Source organism: Phalacrocorax aristotelis, chromosome 4 (assembly GCF_949628215.1).
Source record: "Phalacrocorax aristotelis chromosome 4, bGulAri2.1, whole genome shotgun sequence".
Classification (NCBI taxonomy): domain Eukaryota; kingdom Metazoa; phylum Chordata; class Aves; order Suliformes; family Phalacrocoracidae; genus Phalacrocorax; species Phalacrocorax aristotelis.
The window spans coordinates 57301194-57313982 of record NC_134279.1 but is presented as its reverse complement, the minus strand read 5'-3'; the positions used below and the strand labels follow the sequence as shown (position 1 = coordinate 57313982).

General features: G+C 36.3%; 1 protein-coding gene across 1 annotated transcript in view; it reads left to right on the top strand.

Moving 5' to 3' along the window:
• Nucleotides 1-8573, top strand: part of SLC30A9 (solute carrier family 30 member 9) — a 37761-nt gene extending 29188 nt beyond the window's left edge. Inside the window, exons 16-18 of the mRNA XM_075091592.1 lie at nucleotides 1098-1227; nucleotides 3641-3754; nucleotides 5236-8573. Coding sequence (XP_074947693.1) covers nucleotides 1098-1227; nucleotides 3641-3754; nucleotides 5236-5280 — 289 coding nt within the window. The 3' untranslated portion in view covers nucleotides 5281-8573. The remainder of the gene's footprint in view (nucleotides 1-1097; nucleotides 1228-3640; nucleotides 3755-5235) is intronic.
• The last annotated feature ends 4216 nt before the right edge of the window (nucleotides 8574-12789 follow it).

The following is a 12789-nucleotide window of genomic DNA, read 5'->3' as shown; positions in this document are numbered from 1 at the left end:
AACTTCTGTGATTTATGTTCCATGTCTCCACTTTTTTTCTGGCCTTGGTGGAAGAATGTGGAAACTTACTCTGCAGTGACAATCTTTAATTCTACTTGGCTTTAAAGATAAACTAAGTTTGTGTTAATCTAAATATAAAAAACCCTAGAGTGTTTTGTTTTATGATTTTATTTTCTACTTATTCCACTGTTGAAATGCTCCACAATATGCCTGGGTCCTGAGTTTGCTTCATTTCTTATTATCCCTTAAAAATAGAGGGCATTTTGTTTCTTACCTACATTCATATATCATGGAGTTTATCTAACAAACTGGAACAAAACTATGCTATAGAAAACCAGAAGTTTTCAAAGGACCAAAATCTAAACAGATTGCAACGTTCGTGTTCTAGTATCTATCAGGGACCTTTAAATAAATATACATTTTCAGCATTTACAAACAGCTGTATTAGTTGTGATAAATAATTCAGTACAATAAAAAATTAGTTCTAAACACAATATCCATAACTTTTTCTTACATAAAATATATCTTTGAATAGAAAATTCTCCAAAAGGTCACGCCTTTACAAATGGTAGTTATCTAGGAACGGACACTTCTCTGATTGCAGTGTGTGCTTTCAGTAATTGACAATTGATTATTGTTCCTTACCTCAGAATTGAATGTACTTAAAGATAGTTAAACAGTGTCATGTATATGCATATGTGCAAAAACTTCTGTGCAATAGCAAAAAACTTGAACTTGTAAGTTCATCTCGGAATAGGGAAGTTTTCACTATCTATTGTGGGATGGGTTTTTTTTCATACTCTTAGTCTAGTTCTAAATCTGCGAATCTTCTTGTAGTCTGTCTTTTATTACAGCAAGGCATTTATAGATATGTTGGTGTAGCAGAGACCTGTGGAAGCGGTGTAACCGGCTAAATATAAATCAGTGTTTAATGGGAGTGTGTGGTGGCAAAATGAGGATATGTTAGTCAAAGGCAGTGGCCTTTTAAAATTACAGCATCATTTTACTGTGACAATATTGTTAACATCAGGAGTCAAACTAGCTAGTTGTTTGTTTTTATGTTGTTCTACATTTTCTTTAAAAATTATGTGTTTCAGAGCAATTCATGATGTTAAAGCCACAGACATGGGAATGAGCAAAGTGAGATTCAAGGCAGAAGTAGACTTTGATGGACGGGTTGTTACTCGTTCTTACCTGGAAAAACAGGACATTGAACAGCTGCTACAAGTACGTTTAAAAAAATGGTTTTGTAACTTCCTGTACTTGATATTTACTTTCCAATTTTAAGTATGTCTAAAACTAAGATGTTCCGGTAGGTGAGTTATATTTCACTTCTTCACTTTGAAGGACTGCAGGTTTTTTTACTTTGTATTAGTATATTAAATATCTGTACCTGGAATCATATTACGTGCCGCTGAAATAGAGCCACTTCTGGGCTGAGTAGGGCCTGGGTAGGAGGAGGGCAGACTTTAATTCATTTTTTTTGCTAGAAAATGCAGATTTTTCCAAAATAATTTTGATGATAACTTAATTCTTCCAATAATTTTTTATTGAATTATAAGATCTCCAGTTAAAACTGGAAGCCTGTCACCTGAGAATAAGCATCTGTGTTGGCAGAGCCATTCTCCTTGGCTGCTGAAAATGCAGTGTTACAATTTACAGATCCTGCCATTCAGACTGGGCTTGAATATGGCTTGCTTGCATCACATGACTTAGCATTTTGACTACATTTAACAATTAACCACCCTTAAGTGCTGTCTCCGATTTTAGTGTCATTCAGAGTAGCTTTTTTAAATCTCTCATTTCAATATAGAAATGCAACTGCTTTGAACTGGTTTCTACATGGCAAAGCTATGAAGTAAAGAATATTATATCTAAATCACAATGAGAGTTTCAAGTGGGCAGAATGTTTTGCTTGCTTACTCATTTTCACCAGTAACTTGTAGGTACACAAGCAAATGTATATAAGCAAGATTTTTTCCTTTGCTATCCTTTCAAAACGAAAAGTAGATGCCAGATGTCTGCATTTTGTCTTTCCGTTAAACACGACTTAACTGAGTTTACATTTAAATTACTGCAATTTTTTGAACTGTTAGTCAGTGTCCCAATTTTTAAAAAGTACCGCCCTTTAATGTCAAAATAAGAATGTATATATATTTTATATATATAGTGCAATAAGTGATCATGTATTGGATTTCAATTTCATATGTTTCTGAGAGAAAGAGTGCCATCAGCTTTGAGCAACTGAGGCATTGCAGGTTTGCTTGGTTTTGTATTGCCAAGTCTCAGTTCCTTTGCTGTTGCAGCTGTTTAGCATGCTACTTTTCAAAGGCTTTGTTAGCTTTTGTTCTTAACCCACTGTTCCCTTTGGTGATTGCATACAACCGTCCCTGGTTCTTCCAACTAGTCTTGGTGTGAAAGTTCTTTCTGATTGTTTCTAGGTTGGCAACTGTTTCTTACACAGGTCATTGTAGTTTCATGTAGTAACCTCATGTCAGCCGCAAAACTATTGCTGAAGGATAGCTGCTTTCAGCAGGACTCAGCCACCCAAAGTCAAGGGCAGACATAGTACTTGCCTTTTGATGTATAGTTGTTCAAATAACTAGGTCATTCAACTAGCATTGCTATCAACATTACTCTTTCTAAAGTTGTGAAATATTTGCTGAAGTGCTGTCATTCAGATTAATCTCATTTCTGTGTTAGACTTGCTGTGATCGTAGTCATAAGTTATTGTGGTTGGGATATCTTTTAAGCTCACTCAATTATGTTATTCCTCTTCAGCTTTAGAGTAAGGAGGAGGAAGGAAATGGATGTTGTGTTGTAGCTGTATACACAAGAAGAATTAGCTATTTAATAACTACTCTGTCTGTAAGCAATAATCTATTTGTCCTAAACATAATGTAGCTGTATTGCATAAACTATGGCTGAGATACTACAGGGCAAATGACTTCTGGCCAATTTGGTGTGAGACTTCTATGGAAAGTGTTTGATAATGCTGTAATATGGGCTTTGGTGCTTCTGATGTCTGTGGTTTTTTTGGAGGGAGGAGCATAGCATCCTGTCTTCTTTAACCTCATTCCTTCAGGCTTGTATCCTGTGGGTCTCCCTAGTCCGAGTTCCTATCCACTGTCTTTTGAGTTTTTTGATATAATAGAGGAGCTGTATTTCAGCAGCATTCATAGTAATCCTTGTGGATTTTCAGATGAGTCGGTAATGTAATGCCCAGTAGTGTAGTGAAATAGCAAGAATGTATGAAAATGAGGAAAGAATACACAGGGGTACCCTTCTCTGCGTTGCTGTGAGCAAGGAATACCCTAGAAACTTCTGGAAAATGAATGAAATTCTCTAAACCTATTTGGAAAATAAAGGAGGAGTTCCATTAAAGATAGAACATTTCACATCAAGTGCAGGTGTAATGGTAAGCCAGCTGTTATCATTGAATAGATGCTACTCTTCTGTGTCTTTGAGGTTTAAGAACAGATGACATTTTGAAAGGAAGTGGCAAAAGCTGAAAAGTGTTTGGTGTGATTTTCCCCCCCACCCTTCCTCCCTACCCTTGAAATATGTCAGGACCTTCTGTAGCGTTATTCCTTTCTTTTCTTTCCCTCATCTCAACTTCTTAAATTTGATTTCTTCCTAGGAAATTCAACAAGTGAAAACTCTTGAAGAATTAGAAGCCTTCATGCTTAAACATGGTGAGAATATCATCGACACATTGGGGGCTGAAGTAGACAGACTTGAGAAGGACCTAAAGGTAAAATTTAGCTGCTTATTAGGGTGTGCCTATTCTGTGATATATTTTAAACAATATCGCTGCATCTACTCTTTGAGGTTTTGTTTGTAAATATGGGAGAGGGGAAGAGGTTGATAATGCAGATTTTCTTGCTGTGGTATCATTAAGTTAAGTTCTAACCAGCAGCAAGCCCTTTGCCATTGATCTATTTGTTATGTATTTTTTGTACAATTCTATACCACTGTAGAACAATATTTTCATGAAATGAGACCTGATTGTGTCTTTGTTACTGTATTCTCAGCATGTCAGGTTATTTACAGGCTGTTGAATTCCATTTTGGTTGTAAATAAGCAAGTTTCAATTTTATTTATTTATTTTTAAATCTGGTACTTAGCATTGTATCCAATATATCAGTGTGTGATGAGAGCTTTACCCAACATTTTTTGCAATATAGTGTTTACTGCTTTTATAAGCCTGTCATAACTTTCTTATTACTTTTTTTTCATTCTGTGATTTAAATATCCTTTGGTTGTTGCAACAAAGGATTGTTTCAATTTTTAATTTTATAATTATGTTGTGGCTGTTAATCTTACCTTTCCTGGCATGAATACAGAACTACAAATATACTGACTGCCATACACATACAGCCCTGTCATGACTGCCTTTTGTAGTCATTACGAGACAGTGCTCGAGAGCATGTCTGGCCTTGCTTATTACATTTGATAAATATTCTAGTTTTAGTTTCTATCCCTAGAGTGGTGCTGTTTAAAAATCAAAACGTTATTTTTAATTTAATTGCACTAGCAGATCCAGTTCTTCATGTTTTTTGAGGAGTAGGATCATAACTAATTATTCTATAAACATGAATACTGTTTTTTGGTGTAGGCAGGGATTTGAGTGATTGTGTTGCTGTTGAATATGCTTTACTAAATATGCTAGTCAGATTCACGTGCTGGATGACTTTGAAGTCAGTGACTTTCAGTAAAGCTGTCATGGATTATGCAATCCATGTAATGACGATGACTTATTTCTACAATATCAGAAAATGCATATGTCTTAATAGAAACAGTATTTTGAACCTTTATAAATAGCTTCAATTATTATTTCAGCAATCTTATCCGTTATTCAGGAAAGTATCTGTTAAAACTTTCTTAGTGAGAGATATATAAAACAGTCCAAATAAAAAATACATAAACACTGTCTTAAAATCAAGGGAGCTGGTTCATACTTAATAAAGCAGAAGAACTAATTTATCTGTGATGCTGAGAAGTATTTGTCAAATAAAAAGATAAGTTAGCCCTCAAAAAACTGCTTTTAGCATAGGCAGTGTTTGTTGAAGCTACTCCTCATTTTAAAATAGTCCCTATGTTAAAATAGTCCTTATATTACCAGAAAAGGGGATTTGTTATCCGGTTGCAGACATTATGCCAGAAATACCTTATTTGTATCCATGTGCAAAAATGTGTGTTTGAATATTTTCAATATTTTTTTTTTCATTTCAGCAACGAAATCCTGATGTCCGTCATGTGGATCTGGAGATACTATAGACTTTGTAGAAGAAATCTTCAGGTTGCTACCGTTTTGGAAAGAAGTCACATAAAGGGCTGGAAAGCTTCTGAAGTTGCAGTGACCTCAGCACCATACCTCGCTTACTTTTGCTGTAGGCTGCCTGGACTGTTAGCACTGCTTCTGTTTCTGGAAGAGCGCTAGACTTGCAGACAAAAATTTCCATGGCAAAATCAGTTTTAAAAAGCTACTTGACTTAAAGTCCACAGGAGTCTGTCAGAGTATATTTACTGCATTTCAGAACTTAAGACTTGAGGTTTGCCTGAAAATACACAACACACTTAGTTTTTCCATTTGTGTCCCTTTGCGGTCAGTTTGCACTTCTTTAGTTTCTTTCAAGATATCATTAAAGGTTCTTGGGAGATATTAAGATAGCTAGGAAGAGTTTGTTCCAGTGGAACCTGCCAACCTTAAACTAATTGTAGTATTTCAACTGCGTAATTTTTCCACAGTTTTTCTTTTCTATGAGATGAATTCTTTCAAACAGGCGCTGGCCTTCTCTCAAGTACCGTGACCTGGAACCCTGCTTTTTGCCACTGTTGTGATTACCAGCCACACTTCAGAAAAATAAGGTTTTTTTTCCTCAGTGGAGTCAGCTGTGTGTGATTAGCCAGAGTATGTTAAGTTACTGTGAAGAAATTAGTGTGTAGAGATTTCAGTGAACTTCCTCTGTTCCCTCCCGCCCCCCCTCCTTTGACACTTGTTCTCATTTTTGTAAGTATCTTCAGATGTAATCTGGGAGATATTTATGGTAGTGCTTATTAAAAGTTACCTGGCATTTTTGGCTTTTTATACTTTTCATAGGCTGTATTGGCAGATATGGTTTTTGCTAGAAGGTATAAGAGGTGCAGTTGGAAGTTAAAATAGTAAACATGTATTAGAACTATTTATAATTAAAAAATGGATACATTGTATTTTTAACTTATTTACCACTAGATGTTATCCGTTATCTGAATTCTAAACAGCTTGCTTTGGGTTTTTTTACAAGTTGACCTTCCTTGTTCAGGAAAGAGAAGTAATTTCTATCAGTTGTCCTCAACAATCCTGAGATAAGTGCTTAGAGTTTGTAATTTTGAAATGTGCAGTTCTAGCACTGTATATAATCAGCCTCAAGGCGTTCTGCAATAGGCACCCAAGTTGTACCAGATTCTTTGAGACCCAGTCTTTATTAATAAGGCTATGAGTACTGATTATGCAAGTCAAAATATAAGTGAAACAACTCCGTATAAATAACTCTGAGGAGAATCCTTTATGCACTTTAACATATTTCAGTAAAATGAGAATAGCTCATGGGTGAGAGGTGGTAAGAAGACCCTCCTAGTGACTCAGTTGCTGAGTAATGACTGACTTGCTGAAAGAAGAAACGCTGATGTGAAACACAAGTCTTCGAAGATCAGTGTAAGATGAAATTGTAAGCATTGCAGCAAATAATAATTGTAGAGACCAACATGTCCAGATTTAACTAAAAGCTTTTTAGAATGCTTTTTTTCGTACTAAGTGTCACTTACCAGTGAATTATGAGAATTTATAAAATAGCATCCCTTTTGACAACAGCAGAGCACTTTGCATGCTGGTCATTTTGAGTAGAAAAACATTCCAGAGTTCAGTTACAGGTGGGACTTCACATACAGTAATTGAGGGTACCCTTGTCAGTAATCCCTGTTCACCGGTGGCTTCTTTATAGCACATTAGCTTATTATGGCTAATCCAAAAGAAGGCTCACTTTATCTGGTTTTTGCCCGTTGTAGAACTAGTTAGTATGTTTAAGCCTGATAATCTGAAATGCAATTTGAAGGTAATTTGGAACTGTATCAAGTAAATAAGGCATATCTTAGCACATTACCTTTCTCCTCGCCCTTCCATGTAAACTTCATCTCATCTCAGTATGCACTCTGCTGATGTTAGTCTTACTCATGAAGAGCACTGGAATCTGATGATGCATAACCTCTTTCCTTCTTCCTAGAATATTTATATGCATTTTGAATTTGAATAAACACTTTAATAAGCCTGTTATTGCGGAAATCTTAAAAATCCAAAAAGAAGTAAAACTGGGAAAATGTTCTTACTGGGGAGGTTAGTGGAGACAGCCAGTGTGATCTCAGTGGTTTGTATGCTGGAGTTACTGATGAATGAGTAGTTAGTATGCACTTTGCAGGGCAGAAGTTTCACTGAGAGGTTAGTAAATGTTATCTCCATACTGAAGTGTTCCTGTATCTTGTTTAAGAGGAGGCATGAGCTTATATTCCTACAGGGCATCTGCTCCAAAAGCCAATTAAAATGTTTCTTATGCATTGAGATGTAACTCGGATGAATTCTGATCTTAATTTCCTTATCTCAGTCAGAAACATACCCATCCACACACCTTTTGTTTGTATTCCAAGACAAAATACAGTTCCTTTTCTCCCAGTTATGTTAATGATTACAGCATCACAATATGTCAAATTTAAGAAGCCAGAACTTAAATAGTTTGGGGTACGTAAGTTGCATAGTTTGAGGGCCCAGTTCCATTTTTAAAAATGACCTGGATGGTGATACACCACAAAAAGGCAGGCAGACTGGTTTTGGCAGTACCTTCCTTCTAAGTTTACATGTCTCGCAGTTGGATGAAAATAGCGACTCATTGAGCCTGTCAGGTTGGAAAGGAAAAGTAATTCCAAGCTGTTACGTTTTAATATATATTATAATTTGCAGATTAATGGTTTTGACACTTTTAATGCTTTTTTTTTTCCTTATCTCTCTTTATGGTCTAAAACTTGAGGTGATATGGGTCCAGTACTTAGTTTACTTTTGGTTTAGTGTTTTTGGGGAAAATATTTAGCTAATACATTTACATGATAGCATCCTCAGAATTAAAGAAAACTTGCAGAGTGTGGAGGAGTGGATTTTTTTCTTTATCACAAATGCAGTTACATAGTTTCTTTTAGATTGATTTTAAGGAAAAGCAGCAAGGATTTAGCTAACAATAAAGTTATATTCTAGGAATTTTTGCAATGAAGGTGTGGTCTCTTAAAATAATTTATTTTTGTAGACTTGCCTAGCAGGTTCTATTTTTTCAAATTGTGTTCCAAGCACTGCTGCCCTCTGCTTTGTGAAAGATTGCTTACATGTTGCACAATGTCTCATAATTCTGTAAAACTTGTGATGTTTGAAAAAATTGTCTTAGTGTTCCAATATATTGAGTGACCTTAATGTATTTTAAGTCAAAGTTGGCTGGACACTAATAATACATGTTTGCCTGTAGAATTTGTTTTTCTATAAAGGATAAAATGCTGAAGTGTCTCCTTTATATGCTGTGGAATTTAGTATCTGACGTGGTCCCCCTCTACCCCTCCAATTTCTAGAGCATTAGGCATATTGTAGTAGTAAATACTTTAGGGGACTACTGTATTACAGGGACTGGTTGCTGGGCGTTCTGGTCTAGAAGTAGTAGGGACTTAGGGTACAGGAGAATGTATTTTTTCAAGGACAAGGTGCGTCCTTTATCCTCTGTGACTCACACTCAAGCTGAAGGTTTTGTAGCCTCTGCTTTTCTCCTTCCTTGAATTCCCACACAGATTTTATTATTTTTCTAATAACTCTTACTTTTAGAGGAGGAAGCCATTATGAGCATCTTATGTTTTTAATAGCCAAGCTAGATGCTACTCTTGGTCTCTGGGTTTTGTACTGTACTTCTTGTTCACTGATAGCTGACAACAGTGATTGCTGTTTTGAAAGCCACAGATCGTGTTAGCTGAAACTACCAGAGTTTTCGGATTCTGGCAGGTGCATTTTTTCCAGCTATATCCGGAGACTCAGGTTTTTATTGAGATTTTCACTGGCCCCCCTTTGATAAGGGGGAGTACGGGGAAGAATTTTAGATGTGTTTTGTCTAGGTAATACACTGATTGCAATTCTGTGTTCTTATCTATTATAATTTTTAGCTGACTTATCTTTTTTCCATAACAAAGGAAAAATTATGCATTATGGAAGTGTGTCTACTAATGACAAGTGCATCAGGTGCAGGCTTCCTGCAAAGAGTTTTTAGGCTTTTGTGTATTGAAAGTGTGGCAATTTTTGAAAATTCTCAATTAAGTAATCCTTTTTCTAAAGTTGATTTAGATGTATTTCTTACAAAAGAATCCACAGAAGCATATTGTTTGATTTGAAAGAAAAGTATTTTGCGTTACAGTCATATGTTCCTAAGGCATTTTGTCTTGGTAGAATAGAACAATTGATTAATATTGATTGCTTCTATTCTTATTGTTAGCTCTGAATAGAGAGGACAACTAACATCTCTTTTGCAGTTTACCTGCTTAATGTATATGAGAAGTCGAGGTGTACCGAAAAGATGTGTGGGTTTTTTTTGTAGAGGGGTTGCGTCGCTTAAGTAAGTAATTTTTCCTTTCTTGTTGGTGAGACACAAATAATTAAGATCAAAAGTAGCCTATATCTTTATTACATACAAAAAGAAATAGGAATCCAGGATTTAAAGCACAACAGTCCAATTTTTGAAATGCGTGCCCTTTGAGGAAAATAAAATGTGCCAGGAGCTCTAAGTGGTTGTATGGACTATAGAAACTGCAGTCAATCAGGCTTTGCTGAAGCAGAAGAAAAGAAACTAAAACAAAGAGTGTAGTAAAAAGAAAAGAATACAAGGAAGGAAAAAAAACCTAAGGTCTTGAGCACGTGGGAATAGGAAAAGATGAACACAATCTAGAAAATGTGGCCAGAAATAAGAAATGATGATTGGAGAGGAAAAGAACAATAAGAAATGATACTTGATCAGAATGCATAAAACTATGTAGTATGACATTCTCTTTCTTTTAGCAATATTCAGATAGGTGGGTGATTCCTCCCTCCCACCCCGAGCAAATACTCTTTTTTTTTCTGTAATAAAAGCCAGTGTCTCTGTTTAACTGTTTCCTGATATGGTGTTCGGTCTTGCAGGTATAAACCTATTTGCCCTCTGAAAACTTAGTGTTTTTGCTCAGGGTGATGGAGCTTTGGTGGTGAGGTATGTATTTGGTGAGTGGAGGGTGAGTAATTTTAATTGTGGAAATGGGAGCTGGAGTGAATTAAAGAGAAAATGAATTTATTCTTTCAGTCAGAAAATGATTGAAGCACCATACTGAAGATGTAGGGAAAAAAAAAAAGGTGCAGCGTTCTAAGGTCTACAGAATTCTTGCAGTGAACTGTAATCTTTGGCGAATATGTTAGTCCGTATTTTTCAAGTTGCTTAAATGTCTGTGGATGAGCAAGATTTCTAGTTAAATCATCACATTCTGAAAAGGAGTTAAAGAAAACATTCAAAATGGTATGTGAAAAGGGTGTATGCTTTTTAAATACCACAGACAGATACCATAACAGATTATAGTAGGTAGACAGAAGATTTTCATTCTATCGTATATTACATGAGGCTCCTGAGGACAATTTCTTTTTTCTGTGCAAATCAAAGCCACGAATTAAAATAAACAGTCTTGGTTACTTTCTCGAAGCTTTACACTAACAGTAGGCCTGGTCAAATTTTCGTATTGTCAGCGTTCCTAGTGCTGTTACGGGGAGAAGGTGTCTGTTGAAAGTAGTGCAATACAGTTCCACACTCGAGGGTATGTTTGATTTTTGTAATCTAAATTTAGCTGTCTTTAAAACTTTTGAGGTTGTGATCAGCTGCTTCAAAGCTGATGACAGAAGAAAAACAAATATGCAATGTTGTATAAATGATGTAATATAAAGGATATTTTTTTCTGTAAGTTGGTCTTCAAATTAAAGATGCTGAAGAACTATGTGGGAAGAAGCATTTGAAAAGTGCCTAAAGCATTTGGAAAGCATTTTGGCTGTTGCCAAAATGGTATTAAATGTGGCAGTTAACAGTGAGGATTTTCACTGGTGGTAGAACTTTCAAGGGCAATCTCAAAGCTGAAACATGTTTTTCCATGCAGCCTTTTAATCAAATGTATTTCCCTTGCCCCTTCCCCTGCCATGCTTTTTGCTGTATTGGCTTTTTCATTCTGTCTCTTCATATACTTCACATTAGTATGGGGGAGTCATTTTGATTTGCGAGGTGCAGACTTTTAAACATTTCTCTGCATATATTCTTTCTTTTGTAATTATACTTGAATTCAGTACATCCTGTAAAATGTCTGGAAGCTGTAATTATTCAGTAAAATGTTACATAGCTGGTAAAGGTTGTGTTCTGTTAATTCAAGCAATTTTATATATATTGTGAAGGTAAGCATTAACACTGGCTTCAGGCAGTTGATGATTTGCTACGTTTCTGAATTCAAAATGCATATAACAGTATTTTATGGATGCAAAACAAAGGTTATATCCATCTATTTGTACTAGTTATTCAATTTGCCTTTGTGATGTTGACAGTACACCCTCTGTTAAATAGCACGCACTCGGTACGTGAGCAACCTGCCTAGAATAGCCAAGCTGTATTTATTAGTACTCCGTACTTCACTGGCAGCTGTGCCTTTCATGCTATTCGCCCCCAGAGTGCGCGGTTCCTTCCCCAGTGCACAGTAAGCTCTGTCTGCCTGGCCCAGAGGCCCCACTGGCACTGTCTCCAGTTTGGACTACCAGTCCTGATCCAGATCTAAGGATGACGTGAAGAAAAGGTAGTAAGATAGATGGATTGCACGTCTGTGTATAGTCAAGGGTATAGAGAATTACTTGAAGAGGTTGGGTTTACGTATCAGACTTCCCTAACCGTAGCTTGCCAATCCCAGCAAAGCTGTCCAAGCCTCTTAAGAAAAAGCTGGGTATCATTCACTTGAAATTAGGCAGCTTAGAAAGGATTTAACATACAGTCTGGTTCATTAAAGTGCCACTTCTTGTCACTGATACTGATGAAAACTGGTGAATTATCCAGTTACGGAAAGAACTACTAATTGGGCTAAACAAAATTATATGTTGTTGGAAGGAAGAGACAAAAATGCAAGAAGCCTGGGTGGTATAGTGGAGAAACTTGGAAAAACTGGCATTTTTGTCTGTCTGGTATATCAGAAACAAGGTGGGCAAGCAACACATTTCAGGAAAGATTTTTGGATGTGCAGCATATGTCTTGATTGCTAAAGACATTTCATTTCATAGTTAAGAGATTTCTTTTTCTCAAGGGATTTTCTTGCAGGGATGCTGGACAGTAATGTGTGGTGTTCAGATTGGAAAAGGCTGCGTGTTACTAACTCATCTCCCACATTCAGCAATGTTCTCTTTGGGTGGCGATACCATTGCCAAGAGTTGGGTTTTCTTTGGTGTTTTTTTTTTGTTTTGGTTTGTTTTTTTTTGTTTGTTTTTTTTAAAAAATGAACCAAATGGCACATAATCTGCCTGAGCAGGGAAGTGACAGGCTTTAGGGCGTTGTCTGCTTGAGGTCCAGTCCAAATACTGGGACTCTCTTTTGGGCTGTCTGAATCACCGGGCAGATGGTCTCAGCCACTTCAAAAGAGGGAGAGCGCTCTGTCTTTCTGTATAACATAACCTGGAATCTTCAAAAGCCTTCCTTTGTT